Here is a 14,041-nt window from a genome sequence, read left to right on the forward strand (position 1 = left end):
CGGAAGCCCTGCCACGCTACAGAGGAGCCCCATCCCATTATGAATGCATTGAAAAACAGTTATGAAAATAAGAAAAGGACAGATCTCAATACACGTTGTTATATGTAGACAACACAAATTTATATGGTGAAAGAATTTACACGCCGCTCTCTAGTATGTATTAAAATTTCCCACGTCAACCTAATGGGTGCGGTGCTGCCGTTGCAGTGGAGAGTGTTTAATGATCGTACACAAGGGCTCACACTGTCAGGAGTAGAAACCGAATTTCGATGTCAGGAATTGAGTGTTTCCTTTTGCTGATGTAATATCAAAGGATTTTTTTCTTTGTTTGGTAAACAATATCAAAGGATTGAAACTTATAAATAGACAGATAGAAGGATTGAAATCAATAAATAGACATATAAAGTTGGTTAAGTGCTAGTATCAAGTATTTGTTGATCGTCTGTTTTGTCTTCCTAACTCCTCCTGTGTGGGGAGAGGTATCTATTCACCCCGAACTACAAGGGTTTTGAGAAGGATATTTTCCACACATAGGCTTGATGTAGTTAAGGACCTTATAGGAGGAAAAAAAAAAAAAAACTTTACCTGGCTTCTTAAGGAAAGGATCGAGTTTTCCTCCATCCATGAATCCCATTCACCACAGGGCGGGAGAGGGCAGAAATGGATATTTTGAGAATATGCTGAAACATAATAAAACCCTAGGATAGTGGGTGACCAGGGACCACGCGTGCACAACAGCCAATAAGAATGTGCGCTGGCACATCGGGGTGGAAATTTCACTATTCATGGGGCAGGGTGATCATTTCTACCCCCCCCCCTCCTTCAATGTGTCTAGGCGTGACCCCTACATCCCATGCAAGGAACTTTTGTCCTAAGGTATTTGGGTTTGTCCCTAGTCATGGAAGTAGGGGTTTTGATGGTGGCATTTGATGCATAGAATGCTCATCCTTATGGCCTTCCAAAGTTTTAAGTTCTCAGAGATTTATTGCACTTTTCTTTGATGGTCAGATTGGTGTAAGTTCATGGTGTCTAGTCGGCATCTATGCCCCTCCCACTGTTGCTGATGCTGATAGAGTTTCTTTTTAGAAGGAATTACAATCCTTTTTCAAAAAAAATCTGCCATTGCCTATTGTATTAATAGGTGACTTAACCAAGGCAGCGTTTAGTACGTATTCTTGTGAAATCGATCTAGAATGCATTTCAAGAATGCATACTAAACACAGCCCAAATCTTTAACACTGGTTATAAATTTGGGGGAAGGATCATTATCCTACCAATAACTCTCTTACTGCCCTAGGTCTTTTCAAATAGTTAATTCTGTTTGACTTTTTGAGATTTCTCTTCATGGTTGACGTTTCAAATGGTCCTACAAACAAAAGCCCATTAATCTTATTTGGGAGAAGTTAGATAGAAGTTTAGCTCAACCTTTATGGTTAATGTGAAACAATGTCTCTCTCACTTTATTATCGCCACCGGAATTTACTTCTCTATAATAGTGAGAGAGTTTCAATCGAATTGAAGATAAGTAAGGTTGCAGAAGAAGCCAATCTTCTTTTATATACCATGGAGTATTCCGTCCATAAACTGTCATTGTCACCGCAAGCGAGTCACATTGAATCCAAAAGAAAAATCATTATTGATGGTCCAAGACCATACATATTGATAGATAGAACGACCATTTATTTGCTGAATAGACAGATCGATCGAAAAAAATCATAAGTGCCTGAATACCCATGTCTTTGGCAATGAAAACTCCTTTCACTGGAGCCTGAAATTCACCCTCATAATTTGCGGAAACTCCAATGAAAGAACTAAAAACAGCAACCATTGTGGTTTGAGAATCCCGAATTGCTCCACATGCACCTGGATTACCAAGCGAACACCCATCAACATTTAGTTTATGCCAGGGGTACAAAGGGACACACCAGAAGACCTCCATGTATACCAACATCCGCTGCAGGGCTCCTGGAATGCATGCCAAGCTTTCTTGGGCATAATAAAATTAATAGTCATATTAGATCAATAGATTGCATTAAAGATAGTGAGGGTAAGCTTATTTATGATAACCATATGATTGCTAAGGTTTTCTCTCAACATTGTAGTTCCATTTTTTGTATTTCTAATATGTTACCCACTCTGAAAATGATAATTTAATTACTTTATGCCTTTATCCTTAGTTGAGGAAGAAGATGGCATTTCAGCCATTTTCTTTCGCAAGTTTTGGGATATTATTCAAGGGGATGTTGTTAGTTATGTGCATAATTTCTTTACGAACTAATTAATATAGCTTTACCATTTGGCACTAATCATAAAGAAAACATTCATTACATGCGACACATTGTGAGTGTACTATGACATTAACTTTATTATGGTAGTTGTTCGGTCATAGTAATGTCCAACATATAGGCTTTCAAAGATGTAACTATATATTCAGGCCTCAATCACTACATCTAAACAGACCATTAAAGTATTCTTTAAGTATATAATTACATTAGGTGTTTTGGTTGTTTACCTAAATAGTGCAGAATCTAGCCTCAAAGTGTAAAAAACCAAAAACAAAAACAAAAAAAAAAAACCCAATGATTCTGTTTCTAGTGATGTTTGTAGTGTCACGTGCTAAATTAAATTTGACAAAACAAAGTATAACAACAGTAGTGGTAATGTCATAAGTCATAAAACGGTTCAATCAATCCGATTCAACCAAGCAAACCAAGTCAAATCGTGATCAAAATCAATGGTCAAACTCTGACAAGATTAGCCAAACTAGTCGATCATGGGTTCATGAAGTGGGCTGCTGATATAATAGGCCCTAAGAACTTGAGCAAACCCAATAGTTTGGTAGGCTTTACAATAGTTCCATCCAAGGGTGTCAATTGATCCAGTTCTTTAACAGTTCTAGCCTTAAAGAGTCAGGACTAGAACCGGATCAATAAGCTAATTGATTGTAAACTTGAGATCCGGGACCATTAACTAATGGGTGGGCTGGTTTCAGTTCCTAAATGATTCCATACAATTCAAAAAATTTTTTAAAAAAAATCCATAACACATATTACATAAATTTTAAAATAATATATAATAAGCCATTGATTTCAATCACATGAGCTATGTATCATTTTTTTTTCTCAAATCATAGAACTAGTGTATATTATCTTTTGTTTTATATTAATTAATAAGTTGGCCAGAACATCACCACCCCCATCAGTTGGGATTATTTTAAGGTATGTTCTTAAGTTAGCATTCCCAAATAGACCTTTAAATTTACAGTCAAATCTTTGGTAAAATAGTATATAAGACAAGTGGTACCATCCAAAATTGAAAGACTAAAAAAATAAAGGGTTTGATCTTAGCTCTCATGACCTTGAGTCTTAAGAATTAAATAACATATAAGGTTAGACTGTGAATTTGTTTCGGTTCCAACGGTTCCTAATTGATGGATTTAGAACTGAACCAATAAGCTATTGTATGGGTCAGTTCCAGTTCCTAGCGGGTCAGTTCCAATCTGGTTCCCGGTTATGGTCCAAAATTAACACCCTTAGGTCCATCCCAAAAAACATAAGTAAGGGCCAATTCCAATAAATCCATTTTTTTATGTATAATTAATTAATTAATTAATTTACAGCTGTTCAGTTTCAAAATCACAAACTCCATCAAAGCCGGATTTGCAATCTAGATAAGTCATATGGTTTCCAAAACCAAAACATAAGAAACATGAATTCGTTAGGAATTAGAAAATCATGTCTTTTTGAAACTGTTTCCAAAACCTTCTGTCAAGTCCAACATAGAATATAAGGAAAGAGAACGCTATCTGATCCGTGTGGCACATTGCCCTCCACTTAGACATATGGTCACATGAAATTATCATTGTATTGTCAGGGATTTTCGTTTTTTCATGAGCATGGTTGTCATGTCGTACGGCCCTGTATTTGAGGCAGGGACTGTGGGCTGCACGCGAACAAGTAGTATTCTTTCTCCTTAAAATATTTTCCCAAAGGAAATCTAATCCTATCATGATTCTATCAAACATAAAATATATATTTTGGTGCGAAGTTTTCTGCCCTACAGGACACACATACGTCCAAACACATGGGACGAGATAGGGTCGTTATTTTGACCATCCAGAGGCATAGGACGGTCACTACGCCCAAATACATACTGGGCAGACACAACAACAAATAGAGCAAGCCAACCTCTCCCACCTTCGGCATGGCCATCAATAAGAGAGGAAAACTTCGCTATACTAGAAAAAAAAAAAATTCAGACACATTAGTGATTGAAGTATTACAATCCCATACATTCAGCAAATTCTCATGGAGGTGGTGGCAGTGGGCCGTGTTGAGTTGTGTTGAGGTACTGGCAAAATCACCTCAACACTCTATGGCTATAACCATCCATTTCTTAAAATTGTTAGAATTAATATCCTTATCTTAACATCGCCCATTAAATAAAGAGTTGTATTGATGTCAACCCACAGATGTTAATGTTTCTTGTCATATGAGCCCTGCCATCCATTATGATTTTGGAGAGTTCAGTTGATGAGTTATAAAGGGCTTTGGGTTTTTAAATGGAATTTCTACTAGGGTAGTCACGTCAGAGTCCGGTGAATCTTTATGTACGTGAGTGTGCGTCGTTTAAATAAAATATTTTTACAGATTAGATTCCATCTAAACGGTTATAAGTCGTTCACGTACATTCACATATGTGAAGATTTTTCGCTCACGTCATGGAGGGCCTCCTCCACTTTAGCTTGTTTATGCTCTGTAAAACATAATTAATTGAAAGTGTGGTCCCTTTTTCTTGGTTTATTGGTTCAAAGCATTTATTGTCATACAAAGTTAGGTTGGTAAAGGATGTAGTTGAAACCCATGCTACTGCAGTTCACTGCATGGAGGAGTGGCCAGCTACATTATTGGATATGGACAAGTCTCATTGTTCAAGACACTTTTAAATCCTTCTATTCTCCAAATTCAATTATGATCAAGAGAACCAACTTTCCCTTGAGGAATGAGTAGTGTTTTCCTAATTCCACTCTTATGATTTATATTGTGAGGTACCAGTCCAAAAACCATTACTATTTGGCACAGAGGAAAGTCATTTCTTTGGGTTGGCATCAGCAGGTTGCAAGCATTTGGGATGGATCGTTTAATTATGATCTTTGCTTTCTATCTCGTGTTTTTAATATTTAAAAGGATTGAGTTTCCCTCCACCCATAATGAATAGGATCTCATTCATTGAAGGGCAGGAAAGGGTATCAGAAGGATATTTTGGAGCATACTAAAACCCTAGAGGGGTTTGTGAACCCTAGGATAGTGAGTGAACCATCTTCTACGGGTGAAGAAAAACTTTGTCCTATTTAAAATGTAATGGAAGCAATGAATTTTATGATTGTATATATCAATTTCAAAGTTGAATGAAAGCAATGGATTTGTATGTCTCGTGGTTGTTTATTTGATATTTATTTGTTATGAAATGTAGAATATAATGATGTAATTATAGGTGAAAATAAAATTGCAATTTAAATTACTTTTTATAATAATATATTTTTGCAACGACAATTATTTTACCATCACTATAAATCATTTTTTACTATGGGCACTCTCGTCGTAGAGAACATAAAACGTACAGTAAAGTTTTTTTAATGATGGAAAAATTCTATCGCCGAAAACATTAGGGAGATGACAAAATAGTATTCATCACCGAAAATGAAACATGACGACGGTAATAGTTACCGTCGCCATAAATATAAGGGCAACTGTTAAATAAATAGTATATGTCACAGAAAATGAAAAAACGACGACAATAATACATTATACATATCGTTGCCGAAAATAAAACGTAAGGCGATGATAAGTTAGTAATTATCGCAAAAAATATATGACCTGACAGGCGTCTTTTTACCGTCGCTCATTTTCGGTTCTGGGATTAACAATCATGGAAGGGTGACAGACGTATAGAAACCGTGGGGATTATACATCCCACTTTTTTTAGAACTTTCTGCAATTTCTGGAAATTTAAATAATTACTGCATCATCATAATAGGGGTAAAAATGGAAAAATACAGAATCCAGATCTTAAGTTCAAACCAAAGCGCATACATACTGAAAAAGATCCTGTCAATTCCATTCATTCTCTTCGATCTTAGCAAACAAACAGAACCCAATCAACACCCAAACCTTTTGATTTTGCAAATTACTAAAATGCCCTCAAAGATAAAACTATCCAAAATAAAAACATTTGAGTCTCAAGGAATTTAATGGACATCCAGCTTGACATTGGACATAACATACATTTTTTTTAGATTTTATGGAACACTGGAAGTATGTATTTTTTAAAATATATTTTTTTTCCAAAACTGATTGTTTTCAATAGAAAATTGAAATAAATAGAAAAATAACTTGAAAAAATATATAAAAATTGCATTTGAAGCGTGGGAGTGTCTCAGCCCAGTATTTGGAGCTTTAGATGACCAGAATTCTCCAAAGGCTCCTCCGAAAATGGATGCTCCAGATGGCAAGATGGGGAAAATAAGTGTATTCTCAAAAAAATAAGGAAATGGAGTTTTGAAGGTCTGCAAGTTGCAGGTTGCAGAGTAAAATGAGAGCTAATTCCATGAATTTTTTCAACGGGATAAGCCTCCTCTTTGGTTTGCAAATGGCTCTCATTTTATAGCCCAAAAGAAAATTTTTTTTTTTTTAAAAAAAGAGTGACTTTTCGGATTTTAGGCCCAAATCTTGGTTCCAAGCAAGGGTTGGCCCGTCGAGCCGAGGGTGGTGTCCAATCGGTCTGACGAGCATGGGCTTGGATCAGGGTCAAAAATAAATGGGCATGAGTCTTAGGGTATATATAGTGAGGGCATGGTCTAGTCCAATCAAGGACCAAAGCTTGGAGGGACTTGGTCTAGTCACATCCGGAACAGGAATGGACTACTCCAAGAGTCCAAGCACAGGGCAGGCTGGGTTGATTCGGGTCACCCCGGGTTGACCCAGAAATGTATACATATTTTTTCTAAATTCTATTTTAAGGGTACTAGATTAAAAGGTTAATATCTTTCAGTTCGTGAGAACAATTTTGACGTGCCACATATCGTCGTGAAGCTATTGGCGAGTAACTTTCATTCGTATAGTGGCCATGACCATATTTTTTTCAAAAAATGACATGGAAATTGAGAAAATCATGAAAAGGACATTTCTCACTAATCGAAGTTTAATCGGTATCAGATTCAAACGATTTTTACATGCAAACTTCGGCAAATAAGGTCATCCGAAGGATTTCAGGCCAAATTGAGAAGTCTGCGTATCGAGAAAAAAATCAAAGGTAAAATGATCATTTTGCAATTAAAGAAGTACCAAACGACATCTAATTTGAATGAAAATTTACGTGCATATTTAAAATAGGCATATGAGACTAAATAAAGAATTGTAGATCAATCCAATGTGGTTCAAAAATCGAGAAATAACAATTTTTTCCATTCAATCATTACATAAACCTATTAAGCCTAGTTCATCATCGTCGAGACGTTCTCATAAAGTGTCAAAATACAGTGTTTACAATTAAAAATAGATAATTATTGCCTGTGGAAAAGGGAAAGTTTGTCATGCATCCGTCTAGATGGACTTAGCTATCTGACCCGTAATGATGCTTATCCATTACACGCATTATCATAAGCCACTTGATGCTTTTTATGCTTTTTCCACTCTAATTAAATATGGTTAGGTGACTTAAACCCAACAAATGACTCAATCACAATTTATTTGAGTGTACAGAGATTATAAGAATTACAAATATGCCATTGGTCTCCCAACCCGGCTAATCTCCTAATTTCCATCAGGCCAGCATCTTCCATCTCTCAATGGTGCTTATCGGTCACCGATACACTCTTAGTAGAATGGGGAGTGCGGATCATGTCCTTATACAAGTACCATCATGTGGGTTTCATAGTAGAATCTACTCCTTCTATAGGTCCCACATTGAATTCCATGTTAATGGTCCTAGACGGCCTTGAATGATACTTGTACAAAGACACGATCCGGCCTCGACTTCTTGTTTTGATATGGCTCCATCAATAAGGAAAAAGTTTGTGATTTTTTTTTAGGTAAACAAGACTTTATTAGGATAAGTCATGCAAAAAAAAATGTTTGTATGGTTAGATTAGAGAGTACCGTATTGGTTTTGGTGGGGGGGGGGGGGGGGAGAGGAGGATGGGGGATGTGATTTTAATGTTGAAAGGAACCTTTTCCTATTTTTTATTACAACCTACCAGTGAGAGTGAGGAAATCAAAGACATATTTCATGCTTGGCGATGGATGACATATGCCAAAGACTTTTGCAACTCTAATTAAAACTCAATAAAACCAATTTCAATCTGATTATTAAAAAAATAAACACGCAACCTTCCTGATCTCACTTAAGTGCTTGGCATCAGGTGTTTTACCAGTCTATTGTGTCAAAGAAGGGGGGCCTCTTGTGGGGCCTATAGGAAAGTGGCATGCCTTTTAAGAAAAATTATCTTCTCCAGTTCCTTTCTCGATCTAATTTTTCAGTTCCTCTAATAGGGCGTGGTGGACTCCACCCGAACAGAATATTCGAACAGGAGTAGAGTGGTCATTCCAACCCTCCATGTTAAAGGAACTGAGGAACTGGACCGGACAGGGAACTAAAGGAGATAAAGATCAAACCTTTCAATATGACTATGATCATCAGCTACTCCATAGATGCCATTGCATGAAACAAGCACATGTCAAACGTTGATTTTAGAAGGTAATGATCTTGCATACCTCAAGTAGAATTATACATGGCATTACAATGTCAAAACTCTTAATTATGTGATATTATTTCTATCCCTCGATAAAGAAATAACACATGGAAAAAATAGGAGACAATTTTCCTCCACCCATGCACCGTGAAAGGATTTTCTAAAAAAAGATAATTACACAATTGAAAGGATGCTGAATTTTTTTCTGAAGGACAGATCCTTCGAAAAGACACAGAGCCTCCATCAAGCCATAGGAACAAAAGATCCCAAAAAAAACTTGAGGACCACAAAAGTGGCATTGTAGAAGAGAGGGGGGGGGGGGGGGGGATCATGCTAACCAGCGGACCAGCAGATGGGATGGATATCCCAATTATCGGCCAAGAACATTTTTTTTGACCTTTTTGAAGAAGGGAGAGTGAATTTACAAATATGAGTCAATGGGTTCACAAGCAAGCTATCTCTTACAAAGAGGGCCCCAAAAGCAAGAAAAAATCAAAGAAATCAAGCAGCCCATACCACAAAACAACGAACCCGTCACAAAATACCAAGAGCAAAAGACTACAATCTTAAAGCCAAAGAATTTGAATTTCCCATTTCTCCACTAGGAATAAATTCCCTTCAAGAATGGAGGTCTTGCAACGTTCATAAACGCCCATCTTGAAAGAGAGAGTTCAATAGCTTTAACGTAGTAGATATTACCTTCTTCTCTTTTTTTTTCTTTTTTTTTTTAATTTTTATAGGTCATATCAAATTTATAAAAAGAAAAGAAAAGAAACTGTACAATGGACATTAAGACAATGAATCATAGATATCATAGAAACACCCCATCGGTCCATAAGCATGTTGTTGCGTAAAAAATGATTCCCTTTGAACATGATGAAGCGGCACTTGGCTGGAATTTCAGATTTGATGTCTATAACAATGGGTGAAAGGAATCTCAGTCTGGAAAATTATGACCCTAGATTTCCTTCACCCGGGCGAAAAAACTTTCTCCATATGAAGGCAAAAATATTTCTAATCCGATAACCCTAGAAAGTATCTTGGTTCTAGTCTAAAGGTGGAGTTTCAAGTCAAATTTGTATTGTTTCCTAATTTGGGAATGCCTAGACGTTAGTCATATACATTTTTATACATAATAATCTATTATTTTGCTGACCTTTAGAAAAGAAAAATCTGTATGTTGTTTTTTGTGGATTTAAATTTGTTTCTTAAGTAATTCAATATAGATATGTGATGATCTTGGAAATTAAAATCTTGTATGCCTTTAGTTTTGGCAAAAGAAGGGAAACAAAGAGGAAGATGTTGTTGATGAAGCCTGATTTGCTCCAGAAAGTGCGGTTGAGATCTTTGGAGGACCGTTTCAGCCTCTAAACGATCTCGGAATGCCAAAAAATGGCTGGGCTCCACACCAAAATAGAGTTGTGTTGGGCCTGTCGAGATCTTTGAAATGAGTACTTTTGAGCCATGTGTTATGTTTTGGTCCGATTCAGGTTTTGTGGTAATTTTTTGGGTTAGGGGCATTTGTGTACTTTCTGGAATTAGGGCTTCCTTATATAATGTTATTATCTCTTTGAGATAAGGTTATGAAGGTTTGTAAAATTTTCAAAGAAAATAGTGAAACATGTTCTACTGCTCGACCGTGGATATAGCTTCCATCTTAGAGGTGAACCACATAAATCTCTATGTTGTGTGTTGTGTGTGCTCTCTTTATTTTCGTTTTTTTTCTGCCAATCATCATTCTGGGCGTTGTTTTCTTAACAGAAAAAAATGCACATACATATATAATTTGTTAACGAACAAGCCTACAACCTAAACAAATATGTTTCTTGTGAGAATGTCAAGGGTCCCAATATGATGCATGAAAGAAATTGTTCTTTGTATGGGCATCTACTACTATAATTCGTTGATTGATTTCATTTTGAACATATTGATACTCCATAGGTTAAAGTTTAGCATGATCATGCATTCAGTTTAACTTATATCATTTAAGTGGTACATGATATGTAACTACTTAATAACTCCCTTGCTACGTGGCAATATAGATCGGGTGGGAAAATGTTAATTGATGTGACCAATACGTCACATCAGTACTTAAATAATGGTACATTATATGTAATTACTTAATAACCCCTTGCTATGTGGCAATATAGATCGGTGGAAGAATGCTATGATGTGACCAATACGTCACATCAATACTTAAGTAGTGGTACATGATATGTAACCTTAATAACCCCCTTGATGGGCGGAGTTAGAATAAAATATGGAATATGGGTTCCTGGTTTTACAAAACATAAACTTCTCACCATCAAAAAGCCCAAGCATTTAGTCGTTGCTATGCTTAAAGATGGAAAAGGACATCAGGCAGTCCTATCCAATAGCCTTCGATGAAGGAATTCTCCCTTTCGTCATAGGCGAAAGAAAACTTGGTCATGATAATTATTTTTATTTTTAATTTTTGGGTAAGATTTTAGCTTTAGTTTTGGCGTTGGAAAGATCTTTTTTTCTATTTTGGTCTTACTTTTATTATTATTATTATTATTATATAAATCTTGTTAATTAAATAAGGGTAAAAGATTTGCACAATGCCAGTTCACACCTCCTATAAAATGTCCCATATATCTTCTATTTTTAATGTTTTGCCATAATACTTTTCTTTCAAGGATTTTTACCCCCTAAGGTTTGCTGACCGGTACAATTGTGTGGTTCCTCTCATAGGGTGGTTGCAATGGTCATTCCACCACCTGACCAAATACACTACCCAGGTGGGATCCACTCCACTTTTATTAGAGACACTAGAGAACCGTACCAGATAGGGGAACTGCAGATGATAAAAATTCCTCTTCCAAGACATGAAACTACACAATATCCGAGTAGCAAACCCTCTCCCTTTCATTCAATGTGGATATGTAATGATCATGAAAAATAAAATCTTATATGCCATTAATCTTGACAAAAGGAGAGCAAATTACAAAGAAAGAAGAAAAGATACATAATTTGCAAATTAAAGGAACAATGCTTTAGTGACTGACTGGTCCATTTTCATTCCATGGTTGCATGAGATGTGTCATTCTTCACTACCATGAGCTTTGCATGTCTTTTTCTTAATAAAAACTTGTTTACCAACAATAAAAATAAAAAAAATCAACTGATAGCCGGACCTTACTTCCTCCGCTCAACTCTAACCGGAAAACCACCTTTCATTTTGGAGGACAGGTAAGACGTGAAAAATGGATCAAAACCCTTCTCTGCCGTCACCACCCGATACTGTCTCATAATTCCAGCAACCATCCTCTGCATCTGCAAGAACGCCATTTCCTTCCCTAAACATACCCTTGGCCCCGCTTGGAACACTGGGTATGTATAAGGATCCTTCCCCACAAACTTCCACTTCTCAGAATCTTCCTCCTTCTCCAGCCACCTCTCCGGTCGAAATTCCGGCCAATCTTTACCCCATATGCTCTCTGTCCTCCCCATTGCATAAGGAATGTACGAAACTCCCATTCCTTTCTTCACAACAGTCCCATCTGGAAGAACATCGTCAGTTGAAGCAAATTTGCTGTCAATTGGGACCGGTGGATACAAACGCATGGTCTCACATAACGATGCATGAATGTACACAACATGCTTCACCTCATCATAATCAAGTGCTTCTGGTTTCTCCCTTATCTCCTTCAAAATCTCTTCTTCCACATGAGAGTTATTGGAAATTAACCAAAAGAACCATGTCAAAGCTGCCGATGTTGTATCTCTACCGGCTACGATAAAGCTGATGACAATATCTGTGACGAATCGTTCATCCGATTGACCAGAACTCAAGAATTTGGAGAGAAGATCCTCTGTTTTCAGTGAAGATTGTTTCTTTTTTCTGACGAGATTTGTTGCGTAATCTTTAACTGTTGAAATTGCTTCTCGTAGACGTTTCTCTGAACCAATATTAAGTGCTCGTTTAAGCTTATAAATTGGTGGGAATATGGAATTAAACCTCGCACTGCTTAATCGAGTTGCATCTTCAAATGCATCTGCAAATTCTGATACGGGTTGTGGGAATGATGTTGATAAGCATTCTGGATCGAACCCAAAAGCAATTTTGCAAATGTTATCAAATGCAAATCTTTGAAGGATGTCTTGTAGATCAAAAATTGTGTTTTTGTTGGCAGCTTCAGAGAGCAGGGGAAGGAGACGATTAGAGAGCTCGTCTTCCACAACTGTTTCGACGAATTTCCGGAGAGATTTGGTGCTGAATTCATGACTTGACATTTGTCTCTGAAACTTCCAGTTATCATCATCTGCGTTGAAGATGCCATCGCCGAGGAAATCGAAGAGGGTGTCACGGAAGAAATCGCCTTTAGGGTATTTGTAGAATTGGGTCTTAAGGATATGTTGGACATTGGAAGGATTAGTGATTAAGAGCTGACTATGGCCAAGAGGGCGATGAAGGAGAATGTTTCCATTGGGAGAATTTTGAAGAAGCTCTGTGGCCCATTGGTTGAATCGCTCATGATTTGCAGCTATTGTAAAGGAAGAGCCAACCAAGGGATATACTCTAGGTAATTTGCTGTTTTGAGATGAAACTGAAGAGTTCTTCTTTGAAACATAGGTTGAGTAGGTTTTGATGAATAAGAAGAGGAAGGGAAGAACAAAGAGGAGAATTGAAGGGAAGAACTCAAGCTTGAGTTGTATCATGGTGGTGGGTTTGATCTTGGAAACACACAGGCCTGTTTTTGTCTGTTGTTCTCCATTCCTTTTGCGATCTGTGAATTTATAAGGGTGGGATTTTGTGGTAGGTGCCTGGTGGGGGTATCTCTTCGGCAATAGAAGATAATGTTGCTTTAAATGATTCCAGTCACATGGAATCCACTCCTTCGGGCCTTGGATGATATTTGTACAATGACATGATAAGGTCTCAATTTTTAGGATTCGGATCTTCTGCTGCCCGTAGCAGCTTTAGCGGCATAAACACATGGGTACACGCATTGATCGCCTTATCCCTGCCCAAACGTCTTGCCAGAGCGGGGGTAAGGCAATCATTGCACACACACATGTGTCTACGTTGCTCAAACTGCTATGGGCAACGTGCCATAAAAGATCTGAATTAGGATTTTCATAGATCCTACAATGGATTTCATATGAGTGGTCTTGAAGAGCCTTGGACGGTACTTGTGTCCTATTGCAATAAAAGATAATGTCGCTTTAAATGATTCCGTGTCGTGTTTGAGTGGAGCTGCAAATATCGGATTTATCTGGAAAGAGACCAAAAAAATGTAACCATGCCGTTTTTTGTTGTTTGTTCTT

At 37.2% G+C, this 14,041-nt stretch overlaps 1 protein-coding gene and 1 long non-coding RNA gene across 2 annotated transcripts; one reads left to right on the forward strand and one right to left on the reverse strand.

Annotated features, from left to right (window-relative positions):
- Window positions 1-1,634: 1,634 nt before the first annotated feature.
- Window positions 1,635-10,848, forward strand: LOC122665594. The gene is made up of 3 exons (XR_006333486.1): window positions 1,635-1,719; window positions 5,849-5,851; window positions 10,838-10,848. It is a non-coding gene; the product is annotated as an uncharacterized LOC122665594 (long non-coding RNA).
- A 1,048-nt stretch (window positions 10,849-11,896) lies between these two features.
- LOC122648536 (cytochrome P450 94A2-like) lies at window positions 11,897-13,466 on the reverse strand. The gene has a single exon (XM_043841748.1). It carries the CDS (start codon window positions 13,430-13,432, stop codon window positions 11,909-11,911), a length of 1,524 nt encoding a protein of 507 aa, XP_043697683.1. The 5' UTR covers window positions 13,433-13,466; the 3' UTR covers window positions 11,897-11,908.
- Between the last annotated feature and the right edge of the window lie 575 nt (window positions 13,467-14,041).

The sequence above is a fragment of the Telopea speciosissima genome, chromosome 1 (assembly GCF_018873765.1).
Source record: "Telopea speciosissima isolate NSW1024214 ecotype Mountain lineage chromosome 1, Tspe_v1, whole genome shotgun sequence".
Taxonomy (NCBI): Eukaryota; Viridiplantae; Streptophyta; class Magnoliopsida; order Proteales; family Proteaceae; genus Telopea; species Telopea speciosissima.

Excerpts from the sequence above, each read along its gene's own strand:
- LOC122648536 (XM_043841748.1), bottom strand. The coding sequence starts at position 13,432 with ATGATACAACTCAAGCTTGAGTTCTTCCCTTCAATTCTCCTCTTTGTT.